The sequence below is a fragment of the Monodelphis domestica genome, chromosome 1, assembly GCF_027887165.1.
Source record: "Monodelphis domestica isolate mMonDom1 chromosome 1, mMonDom1.pri, whole genome shotgun sequence".
NCBI lineage: Eukaryota > Metazoa > Chordata > Mammalia > Didelphimorphia > Didelphidae > Monodelphis > Monodelphis domestica.
Window position 1 is genome coordinate 518,568,347 of NC_077227.1, and position 19,592 is coordinate 518,587,938.

Here is a 19,592-nt window from a genome sequence, read left to right on the forward strand (position 1 = left end):
CTCTCTCTCTCTCTCTCTCTCTCTCTCTCTCTCATACTTTTTTGACATCTGCATAGCAGTGGTAGGTATGGCTTCATCAAAGAGTATGTACTTTTTAATGACTTTGGGGACAAAGCTAAAATTTACTTTCCAAAATAGTTGCATTTTCATCTTTTTTTAAAGCTTATAATAAGGTGCCTTTGCCAACAAACTCCTCCCTTCTTTACTACATCCCCTGATACCATCTTCATTTGCTTCTTAGCTAAATTAATGCAAGAATCTTAAATGGGCTCTCTACCTCTCATCTTTCCCTCCCTCTAAAGTATTCCCAGATGTTGAATAGTCACTATATTCATCCTCTCCCCAAACACCATTCTTAATCATACCAACTCTCTATTTAAGTACGTACAATAGCTTTCTATTACCCATTAGATCAAGCCTGGATGCAGTCTGAATGGGTACATTTGGCCCCATCCTTTCTATCCAACCTTATCTCCCATTCTACCTTTTTCCTACTGGTCCCAATACTTCCACACTCTTTTTCACACCCAATCATACAGTTCACCTCAACTGCAATTCCTACCCCACTCCTTGCTGCAAACCCAAGTTCTATCACATCCAGCTCTAGTTCAGCCTCCATCATGAAGCCTTCCCTAACTCCATCTCATAAACATTGGGTTTTGTTTTTTTCAGAAAACTCCATAACAATCATACTCCATACCACCCAGTTCAGTACTTAACCATCATTATATTATATTATATCATTCTTTATTTACATATACATGCATCTATTTCTTTGTTATTTAAAATACATTTTAATGAATTTTAGTTTTATAGTTATTATATCACTCCCACAAAACCATGGGGCAAAGAATGATAGTTAGCAAAAACATCCAATAGAGAAACTTCCACTAATGACATATATAATATTCTGTTCTAATCAGTGCCCATCTCTCTGCCACTGAAGATGACACATTTATTTTTTGCTTCTCTTGGACCCTTGCTGATTTTTCAGTTACTGAGAGTTTAACATCCTTTCTGTGATCTTCTTATATACATTGTCATCATTTTATATATGTATTCCCCATCTCCTTTCACCAACTAGATTATTAGCTTTTATGAGGACAAAAGTCAAGCAATATATTCACCAGGGTGCCTATATAAACTCAATAAATATTTCTTAAGTTTCCTTAATGGCAAGGGTCCATTCTTTAGCTGGAAGTTGATATACTTCCTTCAGCTAAGCCAGCAGGCAACATCATCAATTTGCGTTAAATCTGAACTGATGAGCTGGCTCTGAATAACCACATGTCTTTATATCCTATGATAAAATGAGAGCAAGGGCCAGAACATCTGATTTTTTTCCCCAATATGTCAACTAATTTTGTTGAATTTTTTTTCTTCCTCTTCATTCTTCCTTTTTTTAAAATAAGAGAAAGGGGAGGGAAGAAGGGATAGAAAATGTGTGTAAAGTAAAAACAAAAGATATCAATAAAGTTCTATTTTTTAAAAAAAGATCAGGGGTCACAGTTGATACAAACAGTCAGATCAACTGCACAGACCCAACTTTACAGAGGATTTATGGGATGGAAATCATTATCCTTCTACCTTTGAAGATTTTCTTTGCCTTTACTTACTTAGGATAGATTGATATTTGCTTCAGTTGGCAAGCATTTATTAAGTACTGTACTTGTGATATGCCAGACACTGTGCTTAGCACTGAGGATATAAATCAAAAAGTTAGACCACTCTCTGCCCTCAAAGAGCTTTCTTTCTACTAGGAGAAGACAACAAATTACACATAAATAAATGCTCCCACAAAAAAATACAGTGAAGGAGGGAAAGGAACCCTGGTTGATCTGGGAGAATCAGAATCAAGAAAGGCTCCTGATAGGAGGCAGAACTCCAGGGAAGCCTTGAAAGGAGCTAAGGGTTCCCAGAGGTGGAGGCGAGGAGGAAGAGTATTCCAGACCCAAAAAGTGGCCCAATCCAAGTTTTGCCATAAAAGAACCTCTGACCAATCAGCTACTAACAAGCAGAGCACTTGTGATTATCAGGAAGATTCAGGGTGGCAAGGTGAGTAACTGACATTTAGAGCCTCTTTCCTCTCCTGCCAGAGTGGTAGCTCATTGATCACCTACCATCACCAATACATGGAGCGGGAGGACTTCGCCGTGGTGGTGCAGCCATTCTTCCAAAGCACTGTGGTTCCATTGGATGATGTAAGTTGAGAGCTTCTCTAGGGGAGTAATCCTATAAAAGGGATTTATGACTCTATTCTCCAAAGAGCCCTTGCCTGACTGTAACATTAGATATGGATGCAGCTTCTTCTGAACTGGCTTCTCTGCAGATTTGAAGATAATAAAGGATTGGGGGGATCTTTGGGGGAGCAGTTAACTAGTCAGACTTTTCAGGGGTCATTGGTTTGGGCTAGACAGAAATTGCTACCTAAATGATTGATTTCTATCCTGGTAACAAAGAGGAAGAATGGGAAGGAAGGGGTGGCAGACAAATTGTCAACAGTCAGACCAATGTATTAAAAGGAAAACTTTGAAAATACACATGTGTTCTGCTTTATTTAAGCACACATGGGTTGATGGTTAAATTAGCTGAGTTTCCCAGATTCAAAGTTTGGACTAGGGGAGAAAATAATGCCCATTTCACCTTCAAATGTAGAGGTTTACTCTTTCCTAGAAGATAATCCCATTGTGTTTGCTCACAGAAAGGAAAGCCAGACCTGAGCTTCTTCTCTGTGGATTGTTTTCACTTCTCTGAGAGGGGACATGCTGAGATGGCCATTGCACTCTGGAACAACATGGTATGTGATAGGGGTCATGGTCCAGATCCATGTGAAAAATGTTTCCCAATGACCAAAACACCTTGTCTGGCTTATGTTGTCCCTTTCTTTCCAAAAGCTCAAATTGACTGTAGAGCTAAGCTCATTTGTTCTCAAAGGTTGGTTTATTTAAAATACTGTAACTCCATATTAGCAGCAAGGGTGGCTGGGAAGTGTAGTTTTCTCAGGTAGAAGGAGCTACCAAAGGATGGAGCTGCTAGGGAAGGGTATGAAATTCTGAAGCTCAGAAGAGATGGGAAAGGACCTAGGACTTCTCCTTCCCACAATACCCCTTCATCTTATGATCCTTTAGTCTCTCCTGTCATCTGGGAAAACTACATATCCCAGCAACCCCTGCTTCTGATCTAGGGCTACCATACATATATGGCCCAAGTCTACCTTCCTGTAAGGCAAGCCTGAATATCCCTAATAAGATCAATTACTTTTTGTTCTTTCTTTAGATGTCCACATTTCAAAACAAAAGCAACAAGTTTCCAAGTCCATTCTCATCTTCCCTTTTTTTCCTTTACTATTTCCTTTTAAGATTTCTCTTTTTATTCCCTTTATTTGCCCTCTTTTGTTGGCATAGATGGGAAAGTAAGAGACCCACTTCCTCCATAATATTTTATAACATTATGATTCCACTGGGCTCTTCTTATTCTCTGTACCTTCTACTGATTTGGGGTTAGGGGGAGGAAAAGGCGAGGCTACTATATAAACCACAGAGAATACACATAAGCTATCTCATATTCTTTTCATCCCATAGAATTTTGTATTTTTTAAATTTAATTCAATTTGTATTATTATGTAAATGTCTCTTAATCTTTGTTAGATTACAAACTCCTTAAGGACAGGGATCATGGTTTTTGTTCTTGTTTTTGTTTTAATATTTTATATCCTTCCCAACATAGTATAGTAGATAGAATATTAGTCTTGGAGTCAGGAAGATCTGGGTTCATATTTTACCTCCTACCACCTTATTAGATATAAAACCATGGGCAAGTCACAATTTCTCTGAACTTCAAGTTTTATCATCCCTAAAATGGGGGTAATAACTGGCACCAATGGGAAGATGGAAAATCCTGAATTTTCTGAGCCATTTAAAGTTTAGATGGTCTATCCCTGCCTGAAATCAAGTGATTCCCTCTTCAGAGCCATGATAGTAAGCCACACTTGCTACATACAACCTCTGCAAATCCTCCCCTCTCAACTTTGTTCATAATTTAGAAACAATACCTGGAGCATCATCACCAAGTTTTCTCAGCCAATCCAGACAATTCTTGTGTAATCCATTTCAGTTTAAGGCCTTTGTGTAGACTTAGTTTAAGATTTATAATTGATTTATTGAGACATATTCTTGGTGAGGTAGTTTAAACCCCACCCTTACATTCTCCCTCCAGTTAATAGTTGCTGTCCTTAGCTATTCTGCTAAAGTGTATTTGACAAAAGATAAAATCCTGTCCATTTCTTTAGTGATTTGGGAATGCTCTGAATTTCTGTTTTGAATGTTCTGCTAGGACTTTATACTAAAAATCACGGGAAAAGTTTGGGTGATACAGTTCAGAATCAAATCCAACAATTCATATTCTCTCATGCTTCCAAATGTATAATGATACAATTAAACAAAAAGTTTTACAAAGTTCTAATAGGCTACCACCTGCATTGTTGATTCCAAAAAAATAAAAGGCCTTTCCCAAACTCTAAATGATAAAAGGAAAAGAAAATTATTTTCCCTCTCAAAGGGAGAACCTGGTCTCTTCTATGCCATAAAATTATCTTAGCTTAGATCAAAATTGATAACAAATAAAAATAATAAATAGTATACAATTGAGATCATTCCAACCTGACCAATTTAAACAAGCCATCACCTCCAAAATATGGGAAATGAATAAAAGAACAGATATTGGCAAAAACTATTACTGTTTTCTAGGAGATTATTTTTATTTTTAAAGCTCTTTTTCTAGGGACATTTGGAGATTTTAGTAGATAATAAGTCAATCACCACAGGAAAAAGATCAAAAGAACCTGGAAACTGCCATAGTCAACAAATATTTATCTCCTTGCCAACCAAAAGAAATACAACATCCAAGGGCAACACTTGCTTAGACTATAAGCTAATTTTTTATAATAATTAAAATCAAGAGAGGCATAAAACAGTGAGATACATGCCCTCTATAGATATTTGCCATTATTATGAAAATGCTCCAGCACAGAGTACAAACTGATGAGAAACTTGCATATAGATGGAGACATCCTACATGTGATCTTGTTTACAAATAGAAATTGTTCTGCTTACATCAAATCCCAGAACACTTCAGAAGCTACTAAAGAAGATATATATCACTCAAAAGAGTTCATCTTAAAAGAAAAACAAACTAAATCAATGAAGAATATCTATTGTTCATACCATGATATGCAATTAGATTGATAATTCATTTATATAAAATATTACTTATAATTAACATATGACAATTACAGCTAACATTTAAATAGTGCTTATTATGTGCCAGGCACTGTGCTGAGTGCTTTGTAATCATTATCCCATTTGATCCTCACAACATTTTTCCTCCTTTATTTTTCCAATTTTTTGGATGAGGAAACTGAGGCAAATAAAGATCAAGTAACTTGTTCAGGATCACATAGCTAGTAAGTGTCTAAAGGTCAAATTTGAACTCAGATCTTTGTGACTTTAAACCTGGTTCTCTATTTTACTTTTCCACCTTACTGCCCTGGATATAAGTATAGACCCATGTTTGGATAGATATATACACATTTATAAAGAGAGACACACATACATATGTGTATTTACATTCATAACATAATATAAAACATAAGCTGTATATGTATGTGAATTGGACAAATCCTGCACATGAATTGGGACTAGCCCTGAATCAGAAGAGAAAAGTAGAATGGATTACCTTTGGGGAATTGCATGGCACTTTTAATGACTCTAAGCTTCTCCCTGAAACAAAGGTCCATCTTTTTTTTTAAAAACCCTTACCTTCTGTCTTGGAGCCAATACTACGTATTGGCTCCAAGGCAGAAGAGTGGTAAGGGCTAGGCAATGGGGATTAAGTGACTTGCCCAGGGTCACACAGCTGGGAAGTGTCTGAGGCCAGATTTGAACCTAGGACCTCCCATCTCTAGGCCTGACTCTCAATCCACTGAGCTACCCAGCTGACCCCTCCATCTTTTTAATATCAAATATGGCTACAAGTCTTGGAATATCCTAGACACTGAAGGATTAAAGCTGAGTCACCAAAATAGTGATGGAGGAAGAGGTGCTGGGTGGATGCAAGCAAGCCGTAACATGCTCCCAAGGAAAAGCTGAGCAGGGAAAGTCATGTGAAGGATATTGCCAGAGAACTAGATGACCAGAAATTGAGGCTGACCGTTCCTATAATGAAGGCAAGTGATAACTGATGGATAGCCTCATGCTTCCTGTGTGTTCACACAATGTCAAGAGACCCAAGGGAAATCCTCTAGTGTGTTAGGTGACTCCTTGCCAAGTGGCTCATACACCATGAGACAGTATGAATGAACTATGATCTGCACTACTGAAGGGAATATCCATACTGATGAGATTGTGTGTTCCTCCAAATACTGAAAACGTTTCCCTGTTGATTTTTTCGAAAGAATGATTGAGTGAGTAAATGATAAAATGATTAGATTAAAGACTTCACTAATATTTGATTTATGATCAGCAACCGTGACTTCATGGACATTCTTTTCATCTCAACTTATCCATTTTTATTGCTTTTCTCTATTGCAATAGTTATCTCCTATGGAAAGGCTGGCCATAATTATGTAGTGTTGTCTCCTACTATTCACAGGGTAGATGATAATCCTTACACTTGTGTTCTCTTAAATAGAAAAAATAAAATCTCTTCCTTCTCCAAAGCCTTCCTTTCATCTAGGCTCATTGGTAAGCCGATCCTTTTACCTGTTGACTAGGACATGCCATCATCTTTTCTCATAGCAACTAAGCAGCCTGCAATCTTATCTTCCTCTTCTTGTAGCTTTGGGTCTCATGGATGAGAATGATGCATGCCAGACATTACTATATCCCCACATCTGTCAGCCCAGCTCTTCTGTCTCATGGTTTGCCTGGCTGACTCATAGCCCAGGCTTTCTCTTTGAATTTACAATTGTGCTTTCTCCAATAGCCTTTTCACATCTGAATAAAACATCCCCAGTCTGACAGCAGCTGCAGCCCAAGGGTAGGGAAATAGGGTAGCACAGGAGAATGGATGTCAGGGCCTTTGTATCTTCAGGTTAGATCAACTCAGCTACCAGAAGAGGAATGTGGCCATTGGACGAGTGTCATCTCAGTTTTTCTTGGTGTTATCACAAAAATCCATCTGCCCCACACATTTCTTCTATCAAGTTATTTCTTCTGAGGGATCCCATGATGTCATTTAAATATCTATGACGTCTTTCTTTCAGCCCTAGGAACCAAATTACCATCAGGATATCTGAGTCACCAACAGTGATTTCATCATCCAGTCCATTGGGTACTTAGCTTTCTCCTCCAAATTTGTTTTGGATGAACATTTTTGTTTCAACAACTGATTTGTTTTCTTTCCTTTAAAAATCCTTTACCTCAGTGGAGTAAAGATGGTGGCTTAACAATAGCAAAAGCTGGAACTGCTCTGAGAATCCTCCTAAACCAACCTTAAAATAGCACCTCCAAACAACAGGAATCACAAAAATCCCTTACCTTATCCTCTTCTTCCTTTCCTTCTCTTGGGGACTTAGAGAAATCAAAAGATTCAAGTACCAAAATGAGAAACATTTTTTTCCTCATCCTTTTTTCTTCCCCCACTTGCCTTTGTTGTTCCTTTCTCATCATTCATTGTTGTTTAGAGAAAGATGACATTTTATTTTTTTAGTTAATTTATTTAGTCAATTTAGAACATTATTCCTTGGTTACAAGAATCATATTATTTCCCTCCCTCCCCGGCCCCCACTCTTCCCATAGCGGACACACAATTCCACTGGGTATTACATGTGTCCTTGATCAAAACCCATTTCCATGTTATTGGTGTTTGTACTAGGATGTCCATTCAGAGTCTATATCCCCAATCACATCCCCTCGACCCATGTAAGCAGTTGTTTTTCTTCTGTGTTTCTGCTCCCACAGTTTTTCCTCTGAATGTGGATAATGTTCTTTCTCATAAATCCCTCCAAATTATTCAGGATCACTGCATTGCCACTAATGGAGAAGTCCATTACATTTGATTGCACCACAGTATATCAGTCTCTGTGTACAATGTTCTCCTGGTTCTGCTCCTTTCACTCTGCATCAATTCCTGGAAGTTGTTCCAATTCCCATAGAATTTCTCCACTTTATTATTCCTTTGAGCACAATAGTATTCCATCACCAACATATACCACAATTTGTTCAGCCATTCCCCAATTGAAGGGCATCCCCTCATTTTCCAATTTTTTGCCACCACAAAGAGTACAGCTATGAATATTCTTGTAAAGTGAAAGATGACATTAAAAAAAAAATAACCAGTGCTATCATTTCCAATACATGCTTCCTCCTTCCCCAGAATAAACTCTATCTCACAGTGAAAAAAAAACATTTTTAAATTAAACATTGACTATATTTAGCAGCTTATGCCTCAGTCTTCACCAGGAGACCACCATTGACTCTGGAGGCAGGGGAGTTGGATTCAAATCTCAACTCTAGTATTCTTAATTTATGTGCTCTCAATTAACCTCTGTGAGAATCAGTTTCCTTATCTGTAAATGAGGACATTGGACTATATATATGTAATCCTTCGGCCAACCTATTTTCCAAGAGAGCTTTTTCATCAGTTGCCTAGAGTATATATTGATCATTGTTCAATTGTTCATTCTTCTCTCATCTTCTAAAGGATTTAGAGTAATATCTATTATGAGGATGATCTTTTCTGAACTCTCATGCTGCACCTGACTATAAAGGCTAAGTAATAATCCTAAAGTCACATACCAGGAATTGGATTCCCCATCTCTGACTCTTCTATTCCTCTCTTGAGATTTGTCATCACAATGAGAGTTGACATGGATATCATCCTTGACTGAAAAGAATGTTTAACATACATTATCATTTTTAATTCTCACTTGCAACCCCTTGAGGTAAACCACAGATTTACCAAGTGTCAGTTAGGCTGTCCTAGATATTTACTTCCTGAACAGTAACAGCCAGACCCCTTCCCCCAAACCACATTTATTCCCCAATCCCCAGGGAGATGGAATTTGTGGGGGTCAGGAAATCTAGTGTGACTCCATGTGAGTTGTTTAACCTCTCAATTTTCTCATCTAGAAAACAGATATAATAATTCCAGCATTTTCATCTCGCTTAGGTTTAGAGGTGGGTAAAGAAGCTCTTAACAAACTTTAAACCATCATGTGAATGTGAATTCTTATAGTATCCACAGGATGAGTCCATCAAGGATCTTGCCCTATTGAGCCAGGATGCAGGGTTATCATTTTTTCCAGGTAACAGTATCCTGACTATTTTACTTTTGGTAAAGAAAGTAAAGATGAATGTTTATAGCCTACATCTGCTTAGAGATAAAATGATAGAAGTTTAAAAATTACTTAGTGTCCTCTTCTTGTGTTTCACCCCCTTTATCCTTTATAAGAGTTTTATAGTGCCAGAAAAAACTTTGATGTTCATTTAGCCCAAACACCTCATTTTACAGATGAAGAAACTGAGGCCCAAAGAAATGAGGTGATTTACTTAAGATTAGACAAGAAGGAAGAGATGAGACTGTGATAATAATCAGATCTGACAACCCTCTGAGGTAGGTATCACAGGCAATATTATCCCAGTTTTACAGATGAGAAATTGAGGTTGAGACGTTTAACTAGCCCATGATCACACAGCTATTGTGTTGGAATCAAATCCAGGTCTCTCCTAACTCCAAGTCCAGCATTTTCCCCACACTCCCACTGTAAAAATTAGATTCTTATGCCTCTGGACATCTAGATTGACATTGTTTCTAATATGTCACATTGCTTTCTTACAACAAAGCTGAAGGAATGTCAAATTATTTCATTCTAGGATAACTCAAGTTTGTCTCTTGAATTAATGTCTAATAATTATAATATCAGAATACAACATCATTTCATTTATTGGCTTGTGCCCCTGGTATACCACAGTATAGCAATGAACTGTCGGCTCTCCTCTTTCCTCTTTAGAATTCAATGTAATTTCTACCTTATTCTTGATGGTCTGTGACACAATGGATAGAGAATTGGCCTGAGTTCAAATATGGCCTCAGATACTTACTAACTATATGACTCTGGGAAAGTCACTTATTCCCACTCTACTTTAGTCTCCTCTTGTGTAAAATTGCTATTCAGTCATTTCAGTTGTGTCTGACTCTTTGTGATCCCATTTGGGGTTTTCTTGGCAAAGATACTAGAGTGGTTTGCCATTTTCTTCTCCAGCTCATTTTATTGATGAGGAAACTGAGGCAGAGTTAAGTGATTTGCCCAAGGTCACTCAGGTCTTCTCCATTCCAGGACTAGCACTTTATCTACTGTGCCACCTAGCTCCATTTTATGGGGCTATTAAGAATACTTACCTCAGAAGGTTACAATGAGGATAAAATGAGATCATATTTGTAAAGCACTTTACAAACCTTAATGTGCTATGTAAATTTTAGTTATTATTGTTGTTGTTATCCTTTTCTAAGACCTTGGCCAAAGAAGAGAGAGAGACTTCACATTTTCTTTTCCTTCTTCACCTGGATCTTTTCCTTCTCTACCATCTCCTTTCCTGGACTTGATCCCTCCATTGCCACCTTTTTTATATTCTCAACTACTAGTTAAGACTTGTTTACTTTTTAAAAAATGGCCATATCTATCCTGAGGACTGCCCCAGGACCTTTGCTCCTTGCTGTTGATCCTCTTCCCCCACTAGCTCCCCATGACCTCCTTCTGACCTAAAGCTATCACTGTCTTCTTCCTCCTTTCCAAACCAATTCTGTAACTATTTCTGAGAGACAAAAATCCATTTTCTAGGCCAAGTTCAGCCACAAAGTAGCTTTGTGCCATTGGGCAAGTCACTCCTTCTTCTCCAATCTCAGTTTCCTCATCTGTAAGAAGGAATTCACCTGGGAACCTTCCCTTGGCCCTGAGTTATTCAATCTATTTATTAATGGCTTAGATGAAAGCATAGGTGGAATGCTTATTACATTTTCAGATAATCTGAGCAATAGCTAAATGTCCAGGCTCAGATACAATAGAACACACTTAATGGTGTAGCCCCACTCCTCTACAACCCAGAGGGTTAGGGTTCAAAGAAACATAGAGTAGTTTCATGCCCCTGCCTTCACCAGTAACCTTACATTTAATAGTCATCCAATAGACCAAATAGCTGAAAGCAGAGATATTTACCAAAATTGGTTAGTAAGAAAAGAAGGTACCAAATACCCTTCACCATAAATCTGGAGTACACCCCCCCCCCCAGGTACAAATGTACATAGCATCAGGGGGAAGAATGAGAACAAAATTAAGAGTATACTGCCAAGGTTGTGCTGGGACTTGCCCAAACTGGCTGATGGTTAAATTTTCAGGGTGAGCATTTGCGCCTTAAAAATTAGCAAATTCTACAATCTGGTTTTGATTTATTGCTTTATTGGTTGTCTAGACTTAAGAAAGTGATGGAGAATGTGTTAACGATGAAGATTACATTTTTTAAAAATATCATGCATACATTTTTTCCAGAGATCTGATTGTTAAACATTTACCAGCAACCTGCTCTCTGGCACACACATAGGTCACTCACGTTGTCAAAGCAATTGGTGTTCTTGTGCTGTTCCCACTGATAGTATCTCTGCTGCATGAGTCATTTATCAAGACTCCCTTGGCCTCTCTATAGCTCAGCTAGCAGTTGCCAGGGCTAATTCTCCCTTAAATCCAAAGTTGGCTCTCTTCTCTACCACCAATAGAGAAACTGCTTCCCTGCCCTGCTCTGCCAGTGTCTCAACTCTCTGTCTCTGTCTCTCTCTGTGTCTCTCTCTGTCTCTGTCTTTCTGTCTCTCTGTCTCTGTCTGTCTCTCTCCCTCTGTCTCTCTCTCTCTCTCTCTTGTTCTTTCACTCTCACTCTCACTCTTTCTCTCCTCTGTTCCTCTTTTCTCTCTTCTTTCACTTCCCTCTCTTTTCCTCTCTCTTTGCTCCCCCTCTCTCTCTTTCTCTCTCTTTTCTCTCTCTACTTTCTCTTCTCTTCTACTCTCTTCCTCTCCTCTCTCTTTCCTCTCTCATCTTTCTTTCTGTCTCTGTCTGTCTCAGTATACATATCACTAGAAGATACAGAGACTATTTTGAGAGTATACCTCCACTTAAAGACTCTATGGTCAATGAAGCAGGGGAGATAAGAGCAATCCCTTCTCCTCACTGCTTCCCTCTGGGAGAGGTCATACTCCATATAAGCTACTTCCAGCCTCAATTAACTCTAGGACTGGCAAGTTTAATGTTCTTAAAGATCACCATGGAACATGGCCAAACTTGGGCCAGCCAGCCAAAGCTTCTCTTTCAGTTTGATCATAGAGACTTCTTTATAATTCATAAAGGAATAACATAGAGAGCATATCTTTGCACTCTATATAATGCATTAATGCCTCATTAGCTCTGATTTTGGTAACTTACTTTCTTTTTCCTTTACCTTCCTTCTTAGAATCAATATAGAATATTATTTCCAAGGCAGAAGAGTGGTAAGGGCTAGACAAGGAGAATTAATGACTTATCCAAGGTTATACAGCTATGAAGTGTCTGACACAAGATTTGAACCCAGGACCTCCCATCTTTAGGCTTATTCTCAATCCACGGAGCCACCTAACTGCACCCCTTACTTTTTGTGACTAGATGTGGGGCTCCTTCCACACATTTACAGTAGTATGAAATTTAATCTAGAATGACATAAAGCCCTACAGCTGGGCTTTTAAAAAATCACTTGTATTAAATAAAGTATGGGAGAGCTATAGCTAGATAATAGTCCATGTTAAAAAAAAAAAGGAAAAGATCTGATGTTTTAGGGGATTTTAAAGCTCAATATGAGCCACTAGTGTGAAGTGGTGGCTGCCAGAAATGCCAACATCTTAAATCTGCATTAAGAGAAAAAATATCCCAGGAAAGATGAACTCTGCCATGATCAAACCGTATCTGGGCCCAGACCTAGATATATAACTCATAAATTAGAGTGAGTCCAGACAAAGGTGATCAGGATGATGAGAGAACAGGAGACCATTCCTTACAAAGATTGGCTGAAGGAGCTGGGAAGGATTAGTGGGAAGAAGAGAAGAGTTAGGAGAGACATGAAAGCCCTCTTATAGTATTTGAAAGGTTGTGATTTAGAACTGGAACTAGATTTGTCCTATCTTGTCCCAGAGGGCCAAACTGAGAGCAGTTAGTAGAAGATGATAAGACTTAAATTTTGGTTTACCATAAGGAAAAACTTATTAACAATTAGAACTGTCTAGAAGAAGAAGAAGCTCACTCAGGAGGTCCCCTTCACTAGAGGTCCTCAAGTGGAGCCTGTAAGAACAGATGCTGAGGATCTTGTCCAAAAGGGTTCAGGGTTAAGGTAGGGGGTAAACTACCTGATCTCTGAAATCCCTTCCAACTCTGGGCTTCTATGTAGGGAAAAATAATATGCGCCTTGCCCTGAAGTATCTAGTTCAACTGAATTTGAGGAAGGATAAAGAACTAAAAGATGGGGGGGGGGGGGAATGCTTGAAAAAAGTTGGCTTGTTTTTAAAAATACCATACAAATATAAAATATGAACCTATTAGCTCCTTCATTACTGATCAGTCACGTCTTACTCTTCATGACCCTAGGGACCATAGCAGGCCAGTGCTATCTGTGGGCTTTTCCTTGGCAATGTTATGATTAAAATTTTCTTTAGAGACTGACTTTTGGTATAAGTTTATTGGTTTTATTAGGTTTACTGATTAGACCAGCATCAAAACTGATAAAGCAACAAAGGTCTAAGGCCCTTTTTACTAAATAGAGACCAGAAATCTGGGTCCTACAACTTAGCCAATAGTTTTAGGGACTCATTATTCAACCCCTCTCTTACATACCTAATTTCTAATTGGTGAATAACTAATAAAGTGGTGGTCTTTCAAACCATCTGCCCCTCTCCTTCTTCACAGAGGGACAAAGAGTGTGTCAAGTAAACTGGAAAAGAATCCTTCTCCTCTTCATTTATTAACTGAATACTGTTTTTAAAAAATTGAGATTTTGAAGGATAAAGAAAATGCAAAAGGCAATATGCTGGATGCAATATCTAACCCAGCCCCCAGACACAGAAATACACAGTAATTCTCCCTAATATTCAGGAATTTATTTAGGCCTTTCTACTCTAGAGCCCTGATATGAGAATTAATATAATAAATTCTCATAGCACAGGTTTGCCTGTGGTTTGAGTGGTTTGCCATTTCCTTCTCCAAGGGATTAAGGCAAACCAGATGAAGTGACATGCCCACGGTCACATAGCTAATAAGTATCTGAGAAAGGATTTGAACTCAGGTCTTCCTAATTCAAGGTCTAGCATTCTGCCTATTAAACTACCTAGCTGCCTCAACTAACTACCTTAGTCCCCCACTGGAAGTAGTTATCTAACTCAAAGTACTTAGAGGTATAAGGAGCTGTTTTTAAAGCATTTTAAAGATAGAGAAAAACTGAAGCACACCAAAGCTTCATCAGCAAAGTCCTTTCACCACAATGATCAGCATCAGCAATATTCATTTCCTAAGCTATAGAGCCCTAGCTAGGCTTCTGATGTTTATAGTCTCTGTCCCACCTCCCACATACTGCCTTGAAGTTATCTCTATAACAATAATAACTCACTTCTCAATTTAATTTTTACTGATATCTTCTATATTACCATCATTTCCAAATATAGCATTCCTCTCACCTAAACCATCCAACTCTCCCTGTAATGAAAAAGGAAGAGAAAAGAAAAACAATTTAGCAAAACTCACCCACACATCAACCAAGGCTGATGGCATGTGAAGTGTTCCTCAGCCACAATCTTCTGCACAGCCACGAAATGGGGGCAGGGGGAAGGGGGAGGGGGTGTAGGCTTGGTCATTATAATTACACAGTGTTCGATTTTGTCATTTTCATTGCTGTGTTGTTCTTTTTGTTTGTTTTCATTGCACCATTGTGTATATTTCTTTCCTGATTCTGCTTGCTTCGTTCTATATCAATTTATAGAAGACTTCCCCAGACTTCTCTGAATTCTTCTTATTTATAATTTCTTAGAACTGAGTAATATGCCATTACTTTCATGTGGCAAATGGATAGACAATTGCTTTGTTCCCAGTTCATTGCTACCACACAAAATATTTTTAATGTTACTATAGATATTTCAATAACTTTCTTTATGTGACATTTTTCTTGTAACAATCCTGTGAAATAGATAATGCCAGCGTGATTGTTTCCATTTTTCAGATGAGGAAATTGAGGTCCAAAGAGGATAGATGATTTTCCTGTGGTCACTCTGTTACTTAGTGATAAAGTCAGATTTTGAACCCAGGTCTTCTGATTCTAAAGTCAGTCTACCACACTCTCTGACCCATAAGAGAAAATCTGCTTCTTTCTGAGAGGGTCAAACCAAAGCAGAGAAATGATTTTTATTACTCCCTCACCACACTGAAAGTGATTCTTCAAACTTAGTTTTATTTTCATGCCAGGATGGTGTAGATTTGATGACTTGATTTCCAAGAACTCTTAGACTATGAGTTTTGAGTTTTAGCACCTCCCAGTTTGAATGGATACCTTAATTACATAGAAACTATAAACTTTATGTGAAAATTTTAATGTTGAGGAGAAATACTTGGCCTTTCATGTAAGAAAATACAATCTTGTCGCTATTACAGCCTTCATTATAGCAACTATTGGATGGAGACCAGCATAGTTTGGAGATCTGCCATGTTCCCACATGACCTATCTCAGTCATAAACATTCTTAGCCCCATGGCATTAAATAAAGAATACAAAGTCTGCAGAGCAAGTTAGTAAGGAAGTCTCAAATCAGTCCTTAATTTTCATATCACTCTTCTGCTCTAACATCTTCTATACTTCCCTATTGACTACTGAATAAATTCTGAACTCCTTTGCCTGACATTCAAGGTTCTCCGCAATCTAGAGACACTCCACCTTCTCACCTCATTCATTATTTTACATATACTTTATGTTCTACATGACTGCATGGGGTCTCTGTCCAGTGAACACAGCCTATATTTAAATTTTTTTGATTCTTCAGTAATGTTTTACTTTTCCCAATTATATTCAAAGAGAATTTTTGTCATTTATTTTCCAACATTCTGAGTTCCAAATTCTTTCCCTCCTTTCTTTCCCTCCCTCCCCAAGTTTGTAAGCAATCTGACATAAGTTATATGTGTGCTACTGTACAAAATGTATTTCCACTTCATGTTGTAGAAGAAGGCCCAAATACATACACCCCCCATGAAGAAAACAAAGCAAAAAATGGCCTGCCTCTCTCTGCTTCAAACTCTTATCAGTTCTTTCTCTGGAAGTGGATAGCATTTTTCTCTTCTTTTTGTCTTTTTTATCAATTTATTTGTTTGTTGGTTACATTAAAATTCCCAGTGATCTCCCTCCCTTGCCTCCCTGCACTAGAAAAGAGATAACTTTTTTTTCATCACGAATCCTTTGGAATTGTCTTGGACCAGCATATTGCCAAGGATAGCTAAGTCACTCACAGTTGTTCGTTGTACTCTATTGCTGTTACTGTGTATAATGTTCTTCTGGTTGCACTCACTTCACTCTGCATCAATTCATATAAATTTTTCCAGCTTTTCCTGAAATCCTCCTGATCATCATTTCTTAATATACCATTGCAATCATATACCACAATTTGTTTAGCCATTCTCCAATTGATGAGCATCCCCTCAATTTCCAATTCTTTGCCACCACAAAAAAGAACTGCTATAAATATTTTTGTACAAGCAGGTCCTTTCCCCTTTTTTCATCTCTTTGGGATACAAACCTAGTAGTGGTATTGCTGGATCAAAGGGTATGCAAAATTTTATAGCTTTTTGGGATAGTTTCAAAATGCTCTCCAGAATGATTGGATGAGATCACAATTCCACCAACAGCGCATTAGGGTTGCAATTTTGCCACATCCCCTCCAACATTTATCATTTCCCTTTTCTGTCATATAGCCAATCTGATAGGCATGAGGTGGTACCTGAGAGTTCTTTTAATTTGCATTTCTCTAATTGAGAGTGATTTGAAGTATTTCATATGGCTATAGATGGCTTTAATTTCTTCTTCTGAAAAGTGCCTGTTCATATCCTTTGACCATTTATATATTGGAGAATGACTTGTATTCTTATAAATTTGATTTTATTTAGCTTAACTCCTCCTCATTTTACAAACAAGAAAACTGAAACCTGGGGAAATTGAATGATTTGTCCAAGATCACCTGGGTTGCAGTAAGTAGATGGGACAGGATTTGAACCCAGGTCCTCTGTCTCTAAATTCAGTACTCATTCCACTATACCATATACTTATCATGTAACACTAAGTATTGCAGTTATCTATATCTGTGTCTCCCTTCTCACTAGCTCAGTGGGAATATTGTGTATTTCCTTTGTCCAGCGGACACTTAATAAATGTGTATTGTATTGTGTTGCGTTGAATTCCCTCGATGCTTCTGCCCTTAATGAGGGTCAGTGCCACTCCATCAGCTTCTTCCCACTCTCTCTGTGGCAGAAGAAAGTTTGTATGATGAGCCCACCTGCTCTTTTCCCTCTGGGGCAGGCAGCTGTGGAGGTGAGTGGAGTCAGCAGGATCAACTGTCTCTGTCCTCTGTTTCAGTTGGAACCAGTGGGCCAGAAGCAGACTTACAACAACTTCACCCACAGCCGGACCAAAGTCAAATGCCCAACCTCTGTAAGTAAAGACCGTCCAGCTCTCTTTGCCCCCTCACCTCCCTGTATGGCATCTTCTTTCCTCACTGTCTGTCCAGAGGTGGAGGGATTTCAGTGTCGAGTAATCAGAGGCTCTTTGGTTAGACTCTTCATAAATTAAAATCTAGACCTTCTTAACATGGGGTCCAGAAACTTTTTAAAAATTGTTAAGTGTATTATATCATAATTAGTTTACTTCGCAGTCCTTTGTGTTTTATTTTGTTCATTTTAAAACATTATTCTGAGAAGAGATTCATAGTTTTCCCTTGACTGCCAAAGGGGTCCCTGTCTCAAAAAAAAAAAAAAAAAGGATTGAGATCCCATGCTATAAGCTATCCACTATATTCCTAGAATCTATGTCAGGGCCTGAAACAATAGGACCTAATTAATGTTTGTTAACTGACTGATAGGTCTAGCAGGAGCAAAGTCCTCACCTAGAGTGGCCATTCTCAAACCTTGAGAGGTTTCGGTGGCTCTGTGTAATTCCAGGATAACGGAGCCCAAGGACCAGCATAAGAGCAAAGATAGCCCCTAAGGCTGAGAGTCCTTGGAAGAACCCATTTCCCGACCCCTTTACTCTCAGCACGGTTCATTTTCCTTGGGAAAGCCTTAGTTTCTCCAGGCTTTCAGAGGAGGGGCTCAAGAATTGGCAATCATTTTAATAGACCTTAAAAGGAGAGTCTGAATGGAAAGTACTTGGAAATTCCAAGGCAAAGAGATTTATTACTAATATTCATTAGATCATAAATGCTTTTTGATTGAATGGGTGTTGATTGATGGATCGCTATTCTCGTGCACTCTGCACCCTGCAATGTGTTCCTTTCCCAGGAGAACCCCTACTTTTTTACGATGAGGAATAGTGGGCTGCTCAGAAAGGAAGCCAGTCACAAGACTCCCAGTGTCCCCTTCTGGGCCGTGCTGGTGGCTGCTGCTGCCAGCTTCATAGTTGGCGTGGTGCTGGTGATGCTGTGGAGGACCAAGAAATGCTCTCGGAGGGAAGAACGCCCTATCAGCCTTGTGGCAACAGTCTTTTAAGCATCAACTCCTACTGGCACTCTCGTACCCAACTCCTTCCCAAATGCACTCTCCCAGGGTTCTCTCTACCTCAGCCATTCCTTGCCAACACCGAGATCATTAGCTTCAATGTCTGGTGACAGCTGAAATCCTCAGGGAACAGCACCAATATCCTGGGACTAGAAATCACCACTTTGCAAGCCGTTGAATCTCAGATTAATTTTTTTTTTTAAATAAAGGCAAAGGAGCCTCCCTATGCTTGGATTAACCTGGTTCAAAGCTATCTCTTTTCATCTGGCTTAAGGGAAGGGATGGAACTTATGCTAATTTTGTTCTAGCTCCCATCAAACATCACTCTCATGGGGTCATTAGAATATATTCAGAACTCTGTCTCCAATATCTTTCTTTCCTTTTTTTTTTAAAACACTTTCCTTTTGTTCCAAGGAAGAAAAATGGTAAGAGCTAAGCAATGAAGGTTAAGTGACTTGCCCAAGATCACACAGCTAGGAAGTGTCTGATTCCAAATTTGAATCCAGAACCTCCTGTCTCTAGGCCTGCCATTCAGTCCTCTGAGCTATTTAGCTATATAGCTTCTCCTATATCTTTCTACTCCAGCTCTCTATTTCCTCTCTAGCCCTAAAGCAATCTGGCTGATTCTACCTCTTAGACAATTCTGGTCACCAGATTACTGGTAATGTCTAGAGTTTTGGAGTTGGTTAACTAAACATTCAATTCAATTTTAAGAGTGCAAAATAGATATGTTCTTGAGCTATATAATAATGTAAATACATGGAGAGATGATCCTTTATTTGGTACCTGGT

At 38.6% G+C, this 19,592-nt stretch overlaps 1 protein-coding gene across 2 annotated transcripts in view; it reads left to right on the forward strand.

Annotated features, from left to right (window-relative positions):
- Positions 1 to 19,039, forward strand: part of PLB1 (phospholipase B1) — a 241,736-nt gene extending 222,697 nt beyond the window's left edge. Inside the window, exons 56-59 of one of the 2 annotated variants that reach the window (XM_056818431.1) lie at positions 2,097 to 2,201; positions 2,702 to 2,797; positions 17,666 to 17,740; positions 18,586 to 19,039. In XM_056818431.1, coding sequence (XP_056674409.1) covers positions 2,097 to 2,201; positions 2,702 to 2,797; positions 17,666 to 17,740; positions 18,586 to 18,792 — 483 coding nt within the window. In that variant the 3' untranslated portion in view covers positions 18,793 to 19,039. 2 annotated transcript variants of the gene reach the window in all.
- Positions 19,040 to 19,592: the final 553 nt, after the last annotated feature.